The following is a 21,217-nucleotide window of genomic DNA, read 5'->3' on the forward strand; positions in this document are numbered from 1 at the left end:
TTTGCTACTGTACTCCAAATTATTACAGTGGACTCGGCCTTCGCTCTGTTACAGCCAGGAACTATACGGAACACAAGCAACAAGACGTTCATCCTTTTTTGTATTGGGAGCATTCCAATTAGAAATAGCGCATCACTAGAGATACCATACACTATTTACTTTCAAAGCCCGGTGGGTCAAAGTTTAGGGGTTGGCTGCTATGGAAAAGATAATGGAGGAAAAACCAGATGTTTGCAGGGAGTCAAAATGGAAAGTACATTTGAGAGTATACTACATGGTACTCTCTCATAGTTTATTACCAGGAGTCTTCCACCTGTCTCTCAAAAATCTATATACTTGATTGTATATGATCCCCATTTAATATTGGTTGCTGGCTTTAAAATATAGATGCTGAGACAAAAACAGCACATGAGGCTTATAAAGCACTGTTATTTTTTATTGTGAATATGTAAAATCATCTCCAGCACTCTCATTTTCGTCTTAGTGCCAAGAGTTTGTGGGCAGACACCCAGGTTATGTTTGTTTTGAGTAGTGTTTGTTCTTGTTTGTTTCAATATTTTGTTTATAAACATTAAAACAGTTAATAAAATATATTATCCTTTACAAAATAGTGAGGGCATTCTTATTAACAGCAGTAATATCCATGCAAGTGTCATAACTTCTGTATCTCTGCTTACGTAAAACACAAACTGTTATACTCACAATAGCACAAATTATAATTGCAGAAGCACATACGATGATCACAGTTTCCATAGTGGTATTTATTGTGTTGGTATCATTAGCACAGGTGGGTTTCACATTAGAGGGAGTTGTATGTTTGTCATCCGGGGTAGGCGAAACAGAGTATTTGTCAGCTGGAGTAGTGTGAGCAGTAGTGTGAGCAGTAGAAGTTGTGACTGGACTAGCAGGAGTAGGTGGCAACGCAGGAAGAAGCACAACTGCTCTTGCTATGTTAGATACTTCTCCAATGTTGCTGCTGCCATCAATGGCACGAATTGCAAAGTAGATGGAGGTGCCATTTTCTTTCGTGAAGTTGTGGGGCTTATACCGAAACATTTGTCTGACCCCAGAAATTTCCACTGCAAGTCCAGTAGTGTTCACAGAAGTGGCGTCATCAAAAGTTCCATGTCTTAATTCCAAGGGATTTTCACTCATTTTTATTTCATATCTTTCAGCTGTGAAATGAAAACAAACAACAGGCATCCATTAGGACCTACGTCTTCCGGAATAACAGAGACAAAAATCTGCTTCCGTGTATTTACAAACTCCTTAGGGAACTCTCTGCACGTTGGGTTGAATGCATAACTGCCATTGCATCTTTGCATGTCGCAAAGAGCCCTGGAGATGTTCTAAGGCCAAGTTCTCCGTTCACACAGGCTGCTTGTTGAGGTTAACTGTAATTTCATGCCAGTGTAAGAATATTGGCCTATGTCACGGATACCCACAACCTTTTTGGGGGGTCACACTTGTATGATGACCTCTGTTGGGAGAGAGACAGGGGAAATGTGTCCCTATTTGTTCTCCTCAACCTCTCAGCAGCTTTCGATACAATCATCCATGGTCTCCTTCTGGAGGGGCTGTCCGAGTTGAGGGTGGGAAGCATGGCTTTGCGGTGGTTCCAGTCCTACTTGGATGGTTGCTTCCAGAAGGTGATGCTTTGGGGGTGGTCTTCAGCCCCATGGAGCCTTCAAGGCGTGATTCCTCAGGGTTCAATTTAATCCCATATGCTGTTTAACACCTACATGCTGAGTGGGGCAATCTGGAGTTTTGGAGTATGTTGTCAGAAATATGCTGGTGACACACAGCTCTACTTCTGCAGGTGTGGCAGTGAATGTTGTAGACTGCTAGATGAGAGACAACTAACTGAAGCTCAATCCTGATAAGACTGAGACATTAGTAGTGGACGGTTCCTTGGACTGGATTTATGCAAGGTGACCTGCTCTAGGTGGAGTTACATTCCCTTCGAATGTTGCTTGAGGCTCAGGTGTCCTCAGTAGCACAGAGTGCCTTCCCTCAGCCCTGGCTGGTGGCACAGCTGTACTCCTATCTGAACAGGGATAGCCTAACATCTGTCATCTATGCTCTGGTAACCTCTAGGTTAGATTACTGCAATGTGTTATACATAGGGCTGCCTCGGAAGACAGTTCAGAAACTTCCCCAGGTTGCTAACTGGGGAAAGACGGCTTGAGCATGTCACATCGATCATGATGCCAGGTGAAAACATTTCTCTCCAACCAGGCATTTGGATGATTAACATTCTACAGCCATTTAAATTGTTTGTGGGAGGAGAGGGTGTTATAGGGTTTTTCTTGTTTTTGATTTATTATGTGTTTTGTGTTCTCACTTTGTTTTCATTTTTTTCTAATGTGAACCCCCCTGGGTTCTTCACATGAAGGGCAGTAGAGTGGTACCTCAGTTTAAGAACAGTCCTGTTTACGAACGATTTGGTTTATGAACTCCACAAAACCGGAAGTAGTGTCCCAGTTTGAGAACTTTACCTCGGTCTAAGAATGGAATCTGAATGATGGAAGGGCACCGGCAGTGGGACGCCTCATTAGGGAAAGCACACTTCGGTTTAAGAACGGTTTGAGTTTAAGAATGGACTTCCAGAACGGATTAAGTTCGGAAACCAAGGTACCACTGTATACATATTTAATAAACAGTGATGATTAAAAAATGTAAGAAACTGTCATGGGCACCATAGGGTACCCATTCCACAGAAGAAAAACAGCCACTCAACTCTCCCATTCCTGACATGGTATGTCAGGAATCTAGACTTTTGCTACTTTATTATGCAGGAACTTTGGGAGGATGTTGCCATGCAGGTGACAGTGTTGAGACAACCCTGGTTTTGGGCTATGCTGCTTTTGCAACCCAATGGTATTCTGGATCCTGTTAGAAGGAGATCTGTGTTCCATGCTTATATCAAGGCAGTTCTGTCTCAGTGCCAGTTGCGGAGAAGCCAAGGTGAGGGAGGCAGTTTGGGGTAGAATGTTACCTCCAGGATATTACAGGGAGAGGTGGCTGGTGTAAATTCTCCATCCACCCCATTATACTATAACAACAACAACAACAACAACAACAACAACAATAATAATATCTTTTCTGTAAGCAAAGCAGACTTGTGGGTTGATTAAAGCAGGCTTCCACACTTACCTTGTCCTGTATCATAGTCATTTCCAGGAGCCGTCCATGCCAAACAGAAATGATCATCATCCTCATCTAGTTTTACCTCAAGGTCAGAAATTTTAGAGGGTGGATAAACATCTGGGATGGTGTTTTCCAAAGGGACTCCTGATACTACAAAGGAACCACCTGAGGCAACTCTACTGACGCTTCCTAGATTGGTTTGGAGTTCATCATCTGTAGGTTCAGGTTTGGGGGGGTTCATTGTTATTTGACCTACAAAAGTGGGGGAAGAAGAGCCATAACTATAAACATCTAAACTTCCTTGGTGCTTTACAGATTTAACAGATTTTTATTTTCATTGTATTGAGTTCCTCGTGTACCACTTGAGAAATCAATGTAACTGAGAGGCATATAAATTATCTACATGCAAGACAAAACCAGGCAGCATTGCATATGATTGGCTAGAAATACTATGGCAAGAAAATGGCAACTTGCTCTAGACTTTGTGCTGGCAACTAGTGGAAACAGAAGAGAATCTGAAATGCTCGAAGTATAAGTATATGCAAACAATAAATCAATTAAGGCTGCACTCTTGTGCACTTAGGACCAAAAGAAGGATGGCAGAGTATTTATTTTAAACCCTAGTAAGAATTAGGTTGTTTCATCGGTTCAAATAACAAATTCCGTTTACCCACTAATTTGGGAAGCAAACAGTAGATTAGAATAATATAGGAGAGAAGGGTGTGGGTGCATCAGAGTTGTATACTCAATGGTCCAGATCTACATAATGTCAACGATAGGGAAGGAAGATGCTTGTGTTTCTACTGAGAGACCCAGGACTCAGCTGCATTAGTCAAAAAACAGTGTTTTGAATGTGTTATAAACATGCACACCAGATGGCGATGTAGAGCACAAACCTTTTCCTTGAGATCTTCCATAGCGTTTCCCCCCTTTTGTTTTTTTTTTCTTTTGATATCCTCCTAATCTTCTTCTTTTTTTTTATAAGATATCCGTTTTCCCCCCTTTTGTTACAGTATAACAATTTAATTTATGACTTACTCATAGCATTTCCCCCCTGTGTGTAGATCCATCCCCAATTTCATACTTGGAGAACCACAGAGCTAACATACCAGCAGTAGAGCTATTTCATAACACTTGCTTACCATCTTCTTCTACAAATCCTGTTAGATATAAAGCTTGACTCTGTCTACGGGACCGTCTGAGGGTCTGGTCTTTTCCTTGGACACGCACTTTGATATTGTGTCTACCGTTTCCTCTGAATGATGTGAAATACCTTGAGTAGATTCCGTCGTTCTTGAGAATATCGGCGCCTGAGTACATAAATATTGAAAAGTGACATCCGAAGCAACTGTCACACTTCTGGTCATTAAAAAAACAAACCCAACAACCTACAAAACCTATTTTCATTTCACAGTATGTGTTGCTGTATCCGTGGAAATAGATGATTCTGAAAGTGGTAGTATGGAATCATAATGTTAATAGCTGATGTCAATAAAACACAGGCCAACAAAACTTGGGACCAACCAAACACACCAGCATGTATTGTGGCCTGCTGAACTCCTGATGAGCTCAGTTTTTGGCAGTCCCAGACAGTCCCAGCAAAATCAGCACATTTATCAAACTTCTGGTGGATTACCGGGATAAATAGATCTAAAGGACCCCCTTTCCACATATGAACCCAGGTCCTGAGATCATCATCTGGGACGCTTCCCTGTGTGCAATCTCTGAGGGAGGTCTGGAGGCTGGCAATGACCTCCCTCATATAAATCCAATAAAGAAGATGGAGGAGGAGGAGGAGAGGAAGAGGAAGAGGAAGAGGAAGAGGAAGAGGAAGAGGAAGAGGAAGAAGAAGAAGAAGAAGAAGAAGAAGAAGAAGAAGAAGAAGAAGACAGGACTTAAGTGTAGTGGCCCATGGTTATGTAATGTTCTCCCAGATACACCAACCTGGCACCAATGTTGCCATTGTTTCAGGACCAGGCAAAGATGTTTTCTTTTTCCCAAACATTGGTAGGTCACCATGATCCCCAACATTTCACAGACACTATTTGCATGACTTGATGGAGCTTGGGACAGAGCCCAGAATGAGGTCATTATATGCAGTTCACAAAGGCAGGTATAGCAAGCCACATAGTACAAGCCAAGTCCAATACATATATTTGGATTTGCAATAATTATACATTTACTCCATTTCAAAAGAGTCCATGAAAATTGACTTTTGAAAAACTTGCTTTTGAAAAAAAAATTAATGCACACTTCCATAAATGCTTCAAAATAAGCTTACCCGAACCATCATCATAAAGCTCCAGTTCTACTGGTGTTCCAATCTCTGGTTCGACCGTCACTGTGACTTTTGCACCAATGACAGGCAAGAATCCTTGGCTGACTTCTGCATAAATAACCATCGGACTAGGAAACTTATTGGTATCGCTTTTCGTGTAGGGCTTCACAATCAAAGGAGGCACAGAGGCAGATGCTGCTCGAGTGGTTGCCGCTATTGATATGACTTGTGCTCCCGAATGTGTGTTCTGAATTGAATAAATCCAGTCTCCTGTCTGAAAATCAAGTGTTGAAATACAGAAGACTACTGAGTATCTAAGTTGTGTTTATAAACGCATTTCCATGCCCTATGGTTTCTGTTGTGCTTTGATAAAGGTAGGTGTCAGGGAACTGCCATCGGCTCAGGGGCGAGAGGGGGAAAGCCGGATGGATTACAGAGAGCCCCCAGAGATTGTGGGAAGCAGCACCTTCTCAGCGGAGGAGAGTAGCCACGCCTCTAGTGGAGAGGAGCTTCAGGGCTCGGAGGAGGCGAGGCGGTGCCAGGACACCTTGCCTGAGCAAAGCGGGGAGGAGAGAGGTCCTCCGTTACCCACGCCTTCCTTGCGCAGTAGGCTGCCACGCAGAGAGGGGAGGCGCAGACTGGGGGTCAAAAAACTACTCTGCTGGGGAAGGTTTAAGGACCGCCCACTCTCAGATTCTGCCAGTGAATGAGCAAGAATGAGGCGCTCTGCATTCCAAAGGTTTTTATCACCGATAAGAAAGCTTTAAAACAGACTTGTGAGGCATATTGCCTGATTGCTCTCGAGCAACCAACCTATACCTCTTACAGTAGGTGTCTTTTTATTAAAATGATTACAATTATGTATTGTTTGCAGACTAACACAACCAACAATGGTGAATACTGATTGCATTTGCTTGCCTGGTTTCTTTCCTTGAGCACAACACAGTAGCAATTTCTATTCCCTTGTCTGCTCACAGTGAAACTCTCTGCTATTCCATTCCTAATACACACACTTTTGTAAAACTTTTTTCTCTGTTGGCTTTAGCCTAGTAAGTGAGCAGTGATGCCATAGGGAAGCTGATCTCTCTCTCTTGCTACAGGAAGGAGCCAAATTAGCAAGGCTGTGGTGAAGGGGCTTGAATAACTCAGAGAAGCTATGAGCTATGCCATGCAGGGCCACCCAAGATGGACAGGTCATAGTGGAGAGTTTTGACCAAACGTGATCCACCTGGAGCAGGAACCGGCAAGCCACTCCAATATCCCTGCCAAGAAAACTCCATGGACAAATACAACCCTGATGTTGGGAAAGATTGAAGCCACAAGGAGAAGGGGACAACACAGGAGGGGGTGGTTGGACAGTGTTCTCGAAGCTACCAGCATGAGTTTGACCAAACTGCGGGAGGCAGTGGAAGACAGGAGTGCCTGGCGTGCTCTGGTCCATGGGGTCACGAAGAGTCGGACACAACTAAACGACTAAACAACAACAACTTGCGGAGAGACAGGTTTGCCATTTTTATCTCTCAGTTTGCCACCTCCCTCAAGGATCAGCCCCCCTTCAAAGTCCCATGCTCCTCTCCACCATCTCATCCTACCAAGACACATAAGATCTTGATATCACTCAAATAAGCAAAAGAGTACTTGACCACTGCAGAATGCTACATATGGGACTTCTGGAAGCAAATGGCTCTTCCCTGGTTGCATAATCTATATGCTACTTTAGCTGTATTGGCAGAACCCTTTGCTGGCACTTGTTCCAAAAAAATGCAATGAGACACGCATTGCCCCATTTGGTTAGACAAGCAGAAAAGTTTGAGAAGAGCTCAGTTTTTACCTCTGCGGTTCCATCAATCTTGAGGCGAGCTGTTCGGACGTTGGTATTATCAATTGCAAAGTCTTTTTTGGTGTACTCTCTTCCTTTGGGATCTGTGAGCAGAATTTCCGGTGGGGATGTGCCCCACGTCACCACAAAGAAAGTGTCATTCCCCACTGTTTTATCAATGGTTACAATACCATTCAGCTGGTCTTGGGAACCGACGCTTTGCCCTCTACTTTCAAGCTGTTGGTGGGAGGAGGAGGGAGAAATAAGTATACAGTATCTGAAAAGTTTTATAAATTGAATACATATGGTTTATTTCCTTTCATAAGGTGTAAAGAAATGAGTGGCGGTACATTGTTTAGAAGGTGCCTTCACAGTGGTTAGTTCTGCTGGACAAGTAATACGCAATACTCAGCCATTAATAAAAATGCTGGTACAGTCATGACATGATAGGTCTTGCCCCATACAGATATTGGTTTGTCCAGTGGTGATAAATTAAGTTTCTATCAATATTTCAAAGTTAAAGAGATGGAGGAAGGCAGATAAGCAGCTACGTTGAAACAGGTGGAAACAATCGCACCTCTACCTCAACAGCCTTGGAAATGGCCAGCCAATATTTGGACAATGCTAGATGAGGCAACTCAAATCTCCAGTTTCCACATTTTGGCAAAGGGTTGCCAAGGAGATACAATATTCTGGGCTGGAACCATGGTGCTGGGGTGGTTTTTAAGGAAACACTTTCCCCATATGCTATTTTCCTAATGAAACCTCTTCTCCAATTTGTTATTTGTCCAGACAGAGAAAAATAAAGTTGATTTGAACTCAGAATGGTACATTGTGAAATGTTTTAGTTCCGCCAAAATCTATCTTGGCCCTTTGCCCTTCTCTTTGAACTCTACCTGGGGTCTCCCTCATTATTACAATAGCAAAATATGAACTGTAGAATTGATTTCACTCTGTGTTGTCTTTAGTTTTTTTATGCTGCCTAGTAATTTTAAGCTAATAATAATAATAATAATAATAATAATAATAATAATGATGATGATGATGATGATGATGTTAGGGATAGCAATGATAGTGATAGTGATAGTGATGATATACTTGAATCTTTGCAGTTCAAACCTGAATAGATTGTTGACTGATATCTCCACTTCCTGAAGAAAGTCCACTGAAAGCATTGATGAGGCTGTTGGAATCCAAACTGTCAGTGATAGAAAATTTCAGACCCCCTGAAATATGATTGAAGGAATAATCAGAATAGTTATTTTGTCAGGTGGAATAAAATGCAATACAGTGCTACCTCGGGTTAAGAACTTAATTCCTTCTGGAGGTCCGTTCTTAACCTGAAACTGTTCTTAACCTGAGGTACCACTTTAGCTAATGGGGCCTCCTGCTGCTGCCGCTGCGCCGCTACTGCATGATTTCTGTTCTCATTCTGAAGCAAAGTTCTTAACCCGAGGTACTATTTCTGGGTTAGCGGAGTCTGTAACGTGAAGTGTCTGTAACCTGAAGCATCTGTAACCTGAGGTACCACTGTACGCATTGTGCCTTGTAGTGGCATGTGCAGGTGTGGTTGTGCAGGCACAGTTCATAATTACAGGTGCTGCTTTTTAATGTTAGGAACTGTGCACACCCAGCAGGCCTTTGCTGCACCTTTCTATAGTTGGGTCAGGATCTGTGGCCTCTGTGAAAATAGAAATAGTATTTCTTATACAGAGGTAGTAAAAAGAATCTGAATACCCCCTTTTTGTCAGTTCCTCTAAATCTAAATTATATCTGGCCAGACATTTGCAAGGAACTAACTTTGTGAGATTTGAAATCTTAAGTTTGGATTGTAAGGAGCATCATTTAAAACAACAACAACCCTACACATTTAAAAGGGAGGCCAGGGGTACTGCTGAGTAATTAACAGATTTTGGAAAGAAGCTGATAGATACAAATTTACATAAATTTTGCAAGCGTTTTTGCTAATTTCCCCTAGGTTTCTTTTTTTAATAAAATGCACGCATCAATACAGTGTGAAAACATTATATCAAAAAGCTGATTGCAGATCTCTTACATATTTTTACATGTGTCAATACATGTATACCTAATTCTTACACACATGTTCCTATCATGCCTGTGGACTATTTAGGTTATTTCAATTGACACAATTGCAGTGCCACTCTTGCTCACTAGGGGCAATGAGCAAGAAGTATGTGTGTTACTATGGTTAAAGATTTGTTCTCCAATAAAGATTTATTGGTTAAAGAATATGGAGAAGAGTCATCAAAATGCCAAGTTATAGCATAGTAAAAACAATGAGCTAAAAGCCAGACAAAACAGAGGCCACTCAATCCTTAACTATGACTGGAGAGTTGAGGGAAAGACAGAAGATGGAGAGTTGCCTTGTATGGAGTTTTGGGATGGGCTTCTCAGTAACAGTAACTAGCCTGCACCTCAGTTTTGCATCCTTGAGCAATGGGTTGTCTCAGTCAAAGCCCACATTCTATTTCCAGCAGTGGCAACCAAATGCCAGTTGAATACTTACAAGAAGAACCAAAATGGATTCCCTGCAGGTTCTGAATATGGCAATCTAATTTAGCTGTCATGGCTGAAATAAACATTTCTGTGGACGGAGCAAGTAGGAGGAATATTGTGTGGCTGGGAGTAGCTTGGCGAAGTGGCTGGGCCTTGGAGCGAACTCACTTTTTGGGGAGACACCAACTGGCTACCAGGTAGCATAGAAGAGTCTTGCAAGACATTATTCTTGCTCACTTACCCGTCTTGTCTGCCAATGTTTCTAGGTCTTTTGTAGCATTTGATCCCAAAGCAATGGTGTGAATTATAGACCCGCTTCTTTGAACTTCATCAAAGCAAGAGCTTATAGCTGTATCTTCTCCATCTGTCAAGAGAACGATTTCACAGCCTTTGGTACTTCCATACTTGTGTAGAAACACCTGTATGGAAAAGAGGATTAAATTTTTTAGCAGCGATATTGAAACAAACAACACAGAAGCCACAGGGCAGCCTTTTAGGCTTAAATTCCGCTTGTAACAATATGCACAGGCGTCCTGCCCTCTTTTGCATCTGGTCACTCTACTAAGTAGAAGCATAGGAATAAAAGAATCTGAGGAAAAAATTCTTCACCTGAAATCCTGACCGCAGTCCAGAACATATGTTGGTTCCTCTAGTAGTTCTGGTAGGCAGGTACTCTGTGAGTGTTTTGCGCATACTGTCGTTACTGATCTGCTTCAAATGAGTCTTAACTGCTGCTGTGCTACTGAATGCAACTATTCCAACCCAGGACCCCGCTTCAATAATCTGCAGGAGGAATATTTCTGCAGCTTGTTTCAGCCAAACAGTGCGGTTGTTCTGCAAATGAATTAAAAACAAAACAACAGCAGCAGTCACAGGTCTGCCAGTGCATTCCGGGAAGCAAATGATGAAGATGACTGAAAACACAGTTGTTAACTATACTCTATAAAAACAAGGCTTGATAAACATATAATATTATAGACAAGTCCATAACATTTATGAATATCCGAATAATCTCATCCGTGTTGTGATTTAGGACACAATTCACCTGGACATTTTCATGCACAGGCTCCATTGAAATAGATGGGAGGTGCACAAGAGCACCGTTTGTTTCAGTGGGGCTTGTCCCATCAATTGTGTCATTGAATAGTATTTATTCCATTATGTTTTCATTATGTAATAATGAACCACAGAACTGTAGAGTTAGAAAGGACCAGGAGTCACAGCTGTTTTTGTGGCTGCTATACAAATGCCTATGTTATTATCTCCTGGGCAAATATCAACTCAATTCTACAATCTTGTTTTTCTTTGCTTATCAGTTAGATTATTCAAACCCTGTGATTTAACCGAATTATTTTGGTGTCTCTTAAGCCCCCTTCCCCAAGAGCTGAGTGGCTCTTCTAGGCTTGTGAATTTCTGCAGAAGGGAGCTCTGAGTACAGTGGTACCTCTGGTTAAGAACTTAATTCGTTCTGGAGGTCCGTTCTTAACCTGAAACTGTTCTTAACCTGAAGCACCACTTTAGCTAATGGGGCCTCCCACTGTGGCTGCACTGCCGCCACACGATTTCTGTTCTCATCCTGAAGCAAAGTTCTTAACCCGAGGTACTATTTCTGGGTTAGTGGAATCTATAACCAGAAGCGTCTGTAACCCGAGGTACCACTCTATCTGTTGAAGCTTCCTGAAGTATCGAGAACCCTGAAAGACTAGACAACTAAACTGAATGCTTGCAGTGGGATTTCCTTGTCCTGCTTCTATTCGTCCATCTGTTTTGCCTCCCCACTCCCATGTTTTTCACCTCCCACAGTCCATCTCTCCCTCTGGGTTCCCTGCATCAATGTGACATTAGGCTGAGGGTTGCAGGCAGTGATTGCCTTGCACAACAGCCAAGTTGTCCTGCCCTAGAACCTCTGACCTCTACGAACAACTTGCTGTAGTTTGATAAATATCCAAATAAACTAATCAAATAGTCCAGGCGTGGAGAATGTGTGGCCCTCCAGAGGTTGCTGAACTGCAACTCCCATCATTGCTTTGCCATTTTCCATGCTTCTGGGGCTGATGGGAGTTGTAGTTTAGCAATATGTGGAAGGTCAAAGGTTCCCAACAACTGAGGTACAGCAAAATTTAGCCTCACAGTACATAAATGCCAGTGCTGTATTGACACTTGTTTTCGCTATGGACATTAATACCATAATTTCTGAACTGTCTCAAAATAGATCTTCTGAACATGGAAATCAGACTTACCGCATCCATACTTCTGGAAACATCAAGCACTAGACACAAAACTCTCTCCTGTTTTTGCAACAAGGAGACAGTGGGATCAGGTGGGGGAACCATTATTGGAGATGAACTGGCAAAGTCGGGAGAGGCCATAATTACTTCCCAGGTGCTCCTGTAGTTGCACATTTTATTCTGCAAATTTGTTGCTTTAATATTATGATTGCTTTTGTCACAGAACTGAGTAACCTAAATAAAAGATAGGGAAGGACAGGTCAAGATCACAACCTCATTAGCAATTCCTACTTCATAAGTGCCGTTCCTTACAAAGAGGTGCTGCAAAGATTGACATTCCTTGGCACACAGACAAAAAAAAAGGCTACAGGGTGTTTGATGGATTTTTAGTTCTAGACGTATGTTGCCCTAAACTTCACAAAAATGTAACAGAAATAATCTCCAAAGAGTCTGTTCTAGTTTAGCTACTGATCCAGGGATCACAGAGATATTCACTTTCCCTGTCATGGGTTAATATCTATACATAACTGCAAGGGAGAACATCAGCCTTTATGTTACTGGAATGGCAACAGCCATACACAAGAGGGAGGTATAAGACAACTTGGGTAATCCTTGAGGGGGGAAATATTGGGTGAACCCCCAAATAATTTTAAAAGCCACACACAAAAAACGCCCTACATAGAAACAGGCTGCACATGTCTGCATCACTCTGCTCTGGGGTTTTTTTGCCTGAACTCCTGCAGGTGAAGGAAGAATGAAAGTCATTTGTCTAAAGCACTGGGGATTAAGCTGCCTCGTCAAGCAAATCCCTGCTGCCTGCTTCCTCAGATGGAAAAGGTGTCTTCTGTGTTATAGAAATAAGAATAGGAGGAGATAGGGTTTAGCTACACCCAAGAGCATTGTCCTGGCATCTTAGCTAAGCTTCAGCAGTTCCCCAGTAAACTCTTTTCCCCTCACCTCCATCCCTCAGCAAAAGAGCACATGTTAATGAGATACCTTCACACCTGGAAGGGAAGCAGAGAAAGGCCCCTCACTGGTGTCAAAGGTCTGGGCATCCTGCAAAGGGGAAAGATCATCTGCTACATACCCAGCACCCTTGCAACTCAAGAAGAGAAGAGTTGGCCTAACTATGAGACCGGCAGCCAGAATGAAATAGCTAGTTCTAACCTGGACCAGCTGGAGGAGTACTTGGGCACTAGTCAGCCACCTGCTGGCTGTCCATTTACTCACTTGCCCTCTCTAGCTATCTGCCTGTTCACTGGCTCATTCACTCATTCACTCACTTGGTCACCTACCTAGTCTTTCACTCTGGGCAGTCTCTTGCCTAAGAAGGGGAAGCTTTGAAGGCTACCCCACCACACAAAAACAAGCAACGTTTCATTGCAGGGCCTCACTTGTTTATACGAATAGGAAACTCAGTTCTCTGAATGTTGGTCATTACGCTGCAGAAAGCGCCATTCTTGCATGAGGGAAAGGTATCAGGAGGGTTAGGGGCAAACCCAAAGTTTGCAGAAATACAGAGTCAGAAGGTGAAGGAAGTTGAGTAAGAGAAGAGATAAACAAGTAGCTCAACAGAAACAGTGCCAGATTAAACCCCCTGGAGGCCCCTAGGCAGTCAAAATCTCGTGGGATAACATTGAACTAAGAAAGCTGGGTTGTAATTTTATTTCAGGATTAAATTAATATTTTGATCCGTTGTTGTGGGAACCATAGGCTGGTGCCTACTCTGCCTATTTGATAATCCGGCACTGAACTGAAATAGTAAGGACAATTTCTCAAACATTTTATACATCTCCAAAGCTGCTTTTTGGGGGTAGGGTGGGTACATGATGTGAAATTCTTTTGCGGAGGAGGAGAATCTGAGTAGCCATTGTTTTGTTTTTCACACAAAAAGGGTCTCTTCTGAAGTGCATTTTGAGAATTTTGGAAAATTCTAAATCACTCCTTCCCTAGGAAATGGCTGCCTCCTTTGGCACTCACTGGAGGCCATTTTTATAGGGGACAAGACTATCTATAAGAAAACACACACTTTTACACAGGATGAGCTTCCTCTGGGAGCTCATTTTATTCAAGGCATACCTGATTGAATAATCCTTCAAATAAAAGCCAATACTTCAAGCAGGCTTGTTAGAAACATAAAGTCACGGTGTGCCTTTTTGAAGACAGACACTGGGGGAGTGTAAGTCCCATCTGAGATTCATCATACTTACTGAAGGGAGGCTTTGCAAGTACATTATAGAAGCTGCAGTATCTTGATGTCTTTTTGGAACAAACAGGCAACCATGTTCATACAGCTGAGTTCGGTGGTCAATTTTGCAATCTCTGTAACTTTTTCCACCAAGCGGGAATATGTATTGACCAGTGAAACCAGCTGAGCATCTAACGAATGTAAAAAGAAACAGATACAGTCAATTTAAAAGTCAATAAACAATCACTTGGTGGCATGATTGCTATGCTATGCAGTTTGCAACATGTTGCAACTGGATTGGTAGGAGGAGCTGATTAAAATTAGCCTATGGGAAACAACAGCAAGCATTATCTCTGTGCTAACTGCTATGTCTGGAAGGACTCCTGAATGTTAACAATGGAAAGAAGGCTTAATGAAGTAGCCATGGGTCTCTCAAAACCTTACCTAGGCTTTCTCAGGAGAGAAGAAATTGGTTGTGGGGCGGGGTGAGGAAAGGAATGTTGTTGCCCCTCACCTGCATTGGAGGCAGGAGTAATAATAATAATATTGTAATAATTTATTATTTATACCCCGCCCATCTTGCTGGGTTTCCTCAGCCACTCTGAGCAGCTCCCAACAGAATATTAAAAACACGATAAAACATCAAACATTAAAAACTTCCCTAAACAGGGCTGCCTTCAGATGTTTTCTAAAAGTCAGGTAGTTGTTTATTTCATTGACATCTATGGGAGGGCGTTCCACAGGGCGGGCGCCACCACTGAGAAGGCCCTCTGCCTGGTTCCCTGTAACCTCACTTCTTGCAGTAAGGAACTTCCAGAAGGCCCCCGGAGCAGAACCTCTGTGTCTGGGCTGAATGATGGGGGTGGAAACACTCCTTAGGGAAACAGGGCCGAGGCTGTGGGAGTGGGACCTAGCAGCACACAGGGATTGCTTATTGCTTTCATGAGTAAAGCTGATAAGCCATCATAATTAGAGTCTGAAAATGGTCTTCAGAGAGACTGAATCAGTGGCGTAGCAAGGTCAGGTGGTACCCGGCATGGAAAATTTCTTGTCACCCACTGAATAAGCTGGTTGATGTTAAGGGGTTGGGCAGAGCACAAGTGGCCACTAGCTGGGGTTACCAGCAGGCAGGACATTGCGCAACCTGGGTCCCATAAGAGATTTCCTTTGTATATCTTCCAATTACAGCTTAATCCTCTAGAGCAGCTTTTCTCAACATCCGCAGATGTTGTTGGACTACAGCTGCCATCATCCTTTGACCACTGGTCCTACAAACTAGGGGTGATGTAGTCCAACAACATCTGGGGACCCAAGGATGCTCTCTAGGCAATAATTTACAACACTAAAAAACTAGCAAGCCCAAGGCAAACATCACTTCTTAAAGAAGAGATGCATTTGTTGGAGGTATTTGTACCTTGTTGCTTCAGGCAAGTTGTCTCCCCCAGGAGTGTAGAAAGGTGCATCATTGTTGTATTCATCAAAGACACCCCATCTGAGATGAGCCCATTCATGGACAAAGACCCTGCCTGTAGAACACCAATAACAAAGCTAAAATTTGTGACACAGTTTTTTGTTTTTTTAAATGTACGACACACAGCTAGTAATTATAGCAAACATACATCCTGTTTAAAAAAAACACTAAAATAAAATTTGAAATACTGTGAAATCACATCAGCAATTGAATAAGTATAGAAGGGGCAGCCAACTTTTCAATCTGATTCAGAAGAGAAGTCCCTGTTTGTCTCCCTACATCACAGAAGCCAATGAGGTGATGACCCTTTAATCGACAGTTGCATCTGACAAGGTGGGTCTTACTACGCCCCCTGAATTCAAAGCACACAACTTCCTGGGAACTGTATGTAGGAAGTCGTGTACAGTGGTACCTCTGGTTAAGTACTTAATTCATTCCGGAGGTCCGTTCTTAACCTGAAACTGTTCTTAACCTGAAGCACCACTTTAGCTAATGGGGCCTCCTGCTGCTGCTGCCGCGCCGCCAGAGCACGATTTCTGTTCTCATCCTGAAGCAAAGTTCTTAACCCGAGGTACTATTTCTGGGTTAGCGGAGTCTGTAAGCTGAAGCGTATGTAACCTGAAGCATATGTAACCCAAGGTACCACTGTACTTTAAATGTATGGTGTACAAGCAGCTGTGGTAACATGGGAAACAGGAAGAGAGGCTCAGATAGCTTCAGCAAGATAGCTTTTCGGGGTTGAAAATGTATTGATGAACCTCATGTGAAACTATTGCAGATTTCTTATGCAAATTTAGGAGCCTTTAGAGCGATTAAGCAACTGTATTGAAAGTCTTAATGGTTTCTTAGGAATTCTATCTTTATTACCTTTTGAAAACTTGACTAGCAATTCTAATAATTAAAATGACCGCTCCCCGCTTAAAACGGGGGGGCGCCCTTTGCGTGGACGCGCGCAGCCCCTAGATGGATCTGGGGACTCCGCCTGTCCACGCAAAGAAAAACCCAGACAATTTAATCTAAATTAACAGGTGCTACCTCGTGGACCATAAGCATTTTGCAACTTGTCATTTGTCAGGAAGTTAGGAGTGAAATGAATGTAAAGCCCAGGTTCCCCGCATCCACCATACTGTAGGGTGTAGGGATCATCTCCATGTTTCAAGTAATGATCCGCCACTATGACATCTGCCTAAAATAAAATAGAACAAAGAAGATATAGAGGTGGACAGTCCAGAAATTCCTGTCATACTCTGAGCTTCCATTAAAAGAAAAAGAAAAAGAAAGCTTACTAGACAATGCTACTATACAAGGAATAGCTTCAGGTATTTATTAAGAATATAATTGTCTATAAGTGAGCCCACGAAATCAGGTGTGGTAAATTCATTTATCTTTAAAGAGATTTCGAGATGTATTTCTGGTACTCTTATGTCATGAATTCCTTTTGGGGAGAAGGGTGTGAGAACACACCAAGGCCCCCAACCACCTTAACCCAGCCTTAGATAGCATCACGTCTGTCAGAACATTAAGTGGTATACAGCCCAGATCTGCATGTTTACTCAAAAATAAATCCAGTTGCATCCAAAAGTGGGAAATATAGATATTATTGCTTGGCATCTGCAGTACTTATCTTTAGGCACCAGGCAAAAACTGGGGGGGGGGGGTGTTTTTGTTTGTTATTTTGGTATATATTTTTGTGTCATTGTATTGTAAAGAGTCCTGCGATCTTCAGATTAAGGGTGGTATAGAACTTTAATCATAAATAAATAAATAAATAAATAAATAAATAAATAAATAAATAAATAAATAAATAAATAAGAAAGATTTTTTATTAGATCATACAGTATCTTGTACCCCCCCCCCCACAATCTCTCCATTTGCCCCAATCTTTTTAAAAATACCACAAGTATATTTAAATCTTAATATATTCTTCAGCATTACCTTATCATAGGATTCTGTAGTTACTCTTTGATATTCATTTTTTGGCTTCCATGTGGAAGGAATTATAACTTTCACTGTCTTGAAATAAAATCTTTGCTGTGTAGAGCTGAAGAGATAAGTTGATGCCTCTTTCACCATGTCCTAACAGGGAAAGGAGAGACCTTTGTGTGTCAATGGCTAGTTATTGGCATTTGTGTTTACAGAATGTGCCCTTTGAACCCCTATCTTCAAAAAGCTGGTAGATGCAATTCACATACTTTTTGGGGTGGATCCTCCTGTGCCACTGAGTGTTGCTTGACATAGTATGCAAAGCTATTCCTGGTATGAAGGAGGAAATAGTGGGGGAAGCTGTACATGACAGGAGGGCAGCCATTTTTGTTTGTTTTTAAGTGGCCGCCATATTGTTTGTACAAGTCTACACTGCGCAACAACCTCGAGTGCACAATCAGCCCTGTTTAGTGACAAAGGTTCTTCTGTGTTGCTTATTAACAGAGCAATCTGAAGCAACTCCTACGAAGTGGGACATTTGTATATTTTTCCTTCAATGGAGCTGGCCATGGGGCCCCCAAACAGATTGAACTATTGCAATGCCAGGCAGGAAGCTGAAGCCTAGAGCAAAGAAAGCGTCTTCCTCCACTGGGGGCAGCTGCCATGTGAGCTAAGGCAAAGCCACTGAGAGGAAGGGAGAGCACTTCCCAGAAACAGCACCCCATTTCTGGAACAATTTCCTGAAAACTGGTGTCAAAGCGCTCCGGTTAGTTAAAGAAACCTATGAACAGGACATTTTAACCTCTAATGGTCAAAACCTGCACAACATTTACCTCAGAGTACATTTACCTCAGAGTACATGCACCCAGTTCTGGCACAGACCCTTCCCTCTGTTTCCAACACTCAGGCTGTAATTGCCATTGCTCGGGCAGCCAAAATGGAAAGCGCCCATTTACAAGAGTAATCTAGCGGGCTTGGGAGCACCCAAGGTATTGCAGAAATTAAAAACAAAAAAAGCAATGGTGAGAGACCTCAAAAAGGAAGGAGGACTAAATGTGCTCACTGGAAGGAGGTGCTAGGGGGAGATAGAACGAACTACCCCAGTTGTAGGGCATAGGGAAGAGGAATATTCCAGGCTATCAATATTTTTTTTTCTTGCAAGTGACCTAGGCTTGCACTATGGCAGGAACATTCCTGACATGACCTGGTTTTTGGGTGTAAAAATGGTGTCAGGGTGGAATTTTGCCGAACCAGCGGAAACCAGCTCTAAAAACTTAAAATCACTACTTTGGGTGGAGCTTTTGGGGTCTTGCTAAGAAGCTCAACAACTTTGTGGAATGTTCCTTTTAGAAAGGGATGAAAAAGTTGTGGGGTGTAGGGGCAGCCAGAAATACCCTGACACCCACGCTTGCAAAATGCAGAATTCAGAAACAATTTTGGTGGTTTCCTACAAAAAAGCTTAATAGCTCTGTGAGTGTCAGGAATTCTACTTTTTTAAATATGGCAACCCTATACAAGTCCCACCTGTACACTTGGGATAAGACTTGTGGTGTGGGGAGGTCAGAAGCACCTGGCACCCCACGCTTGCAAAATGCAACTTGCATTTTCCTAGAATATCACTGTCTGAAGTCGCTTATTCAATACATTCAGAAACATTTAACTATCTTACCTTGATGGCATCCACCATTTTGTTGTCTTCTGGGATCTGGGGATTGATTGCGATGACGACGTCTTCAAAACCGCCCATGTTGAGTTTTACCCTGGTACCTGTCACTTCGTGCAGCAGTTGCAGCAGCAGCAGCAGCAGCAGCAGCCAGTGGTTAAGCGCCATCTTTCCTTGTGGCACTTCTTTATTTCAGAAATAAATAACAGCAGAGAGGCTTGTTAATGCAAGAGCTTTGGCAGGGATAGAGAGACAGAAAAAAACCAAACAAACCTGTTTTGAAAGGACAAAGAATTCTGGAAATAATCCCCAACCTGGTGTTTCCTTGTTCAAATCCTTGTAAATACTTTTAACTTCCTATTTAACAAAAGGCATGGATGCTCACTTTGGAGGCTCAGAACTCAAGGGTGTTTGCTGATGTACAGGCAAACACAACTGCCTAGGAAAGCGAAAGCATCCACAAGAATAAACTAAGGTGTAGAATGGTCCAACTCATAACAAAAAAAATCCTCGAATACAATGTTTAACTCTATCGTTGCCGGTTACCACTAATACATTGCAAGCATTTCTAAAGAAATCGAAACTAGAGTCAAAAATAGCAGCAGTCTGGAACTTCTAGGTTTCTTTTATAGCTAGACACCCTGAAAAGAAAAACTTCACCTTAATCCAAGTGATATTTCCCTAGCTTTGTCTTATTTGGTGCCCAGGGGTGCCAAAAGGGTGGGGTATACCATATATTCAGCCTTCTTCTGCACCTGCCAAAGAAGACACAAATCTGCATAAAATTTGCGAACACTTTATGTCTCATTCAAATCTGTACCCTCTTTTGCAGACGGGGGTTGTGCACCAAAAATAAAGCAGGGGTCACAGAATTGTAGAGTTGGCTAAGGGACCACGAGAGCCATCGAATCAAACTGCCTCCAATGCAGGAATCTTTTTGTCCAACATGGGGCTTGAACCCATGACCTTGAGATTAAGAGTCTTGTGCTTTAGCGACCGAGCTATTCTTGATGGCGAGCCAAGAACTAGAAATATAGCAGGGGTCAAACCAGTGATGACCAGTGCCCAATGGGACTGGGAGGGCACAAAACAGGGACCCCAAATGCAGATGGAGCCAGAGCCTCTGTTGCCGCCTGAGGTCTACCTCCCCCTAGCCCTGCAGCTGGTGAGGCCAAGTTCTGGACAATGCTGGACAACTATGGGAAAATACAGATGATGAACCAACCACTAACAGTGCCTTAATCTGGACTGAGCTTCAGTTTATTGGCTCTCATCCAATCCATTACCAAGTCAATACATTGACAATCAACCCTTGCCTTCCTACTATTACCATGCCACACATTTTTCCTGCCACTGTCTCTTACCTCAAGATAGATAGTTAACTGCCCAACCTTGATATAAAGTTTTTTGCTATATCATTAGCCAACATTTTACTCCATATCACTCAGAATCCTCTTAACACAATTCACTTGATAGCCAACAGCTAATCCATTTTTTGTTGTTCTGGAGTAAGGTTCCACATGATTAGAAAGTATCCTGGCAACACGATGAGTTACAGAAATGGCTTTAGGCAGGATCAAAACAGTCGCGAGGGACTACCACACCCACAAGCTGCAAATCTGCAACTGAACTACTGCAACGCACCCATGGAATCATGATCCTTATGAGCAAAAGGCTGAAATCCAGGTACCTGCTGTGAACTCCATCCTGAAGCCAAGAGCAGGAGATCACCGCCAAGTAAAACAAAGCTGGAACAATGGAAAATTAAAACAGAAATCCCACTAGGATGAAAGAGCCAAAATACTATGGACCCAGAAATTCAAACATAATGGCACAAAGCCAAGATGGGAAATGGCCACCCTGGAATGGTTGCAGAGACTTTAGGATGGTCCAGGTTTTATGGTGTGTCAATAGAAAGTGGGTGGTCACTAAAGCAAACTTTTGCTGAAACAAGAGACGAGATAAAGGAAGACACTAAGA

At 42.5% G+C, this 21,217-nt stretch overlaps 1 protein-coding gene across 1 annotated transcript; it reads right to left on the reverse strand.

Moving 5' to 3' along the window:
- Positions 1 to 415: 415 nt before the first annotated feature.
- Positions 416 to 19,418, reverse strand: LOC114598789 (calcium-activated chloride channel regulator 1-like). The gene is made up of 14 exons (XM_028732879.2): positions 19,244 to 19,418; positions 17,587 to 17,727; positions 16,687 to 16,837; positions 15,595 to 15,706; positions 14,203 to 14,371; positions 12,005 to 12,226; positions 10,374 to 10,598; positions 10,006 to 10,183; positions 8,367 to 8,473; positions 7,260 to 7,484; positions 5,432 to 5,702; positions 4,293 to 4,460; positions 3,157 to 3,402; positions 416 to 1,175 (listed from the first exon to the last, which is right to left on the reverse strand). Exons 1-14 carry the CDS (start codon positions 19,403 to 19,405, stop codon positions 601 to 603), a joined length of 2,952 nt encoding a protein of 983 aa, XP_028588712.2. The 5' UTR covers positions 19,406 to 19,418; the 3' UTR covers positions 416 to 600.
- Positions 19,419 to 21,217: the final 1,799 nt, after the last annotated feature.

The sequence above is a fragment of the Podarcis muralis genome, chromosome 5 (genome assembly GCF_964188315.1).
Source record: "Podarcis muralis chromosome 5, rPodMur119.hap1.1, whole genome shotgun sequence".
In the NCBI taxonomy this organism is placed as follows: domain Eukaryota; kingdom Metazoa; phylum Chordata; class Lepidosauria; order Squamata; family Lacertidae; genus Podarcis; species Podarcis muralis.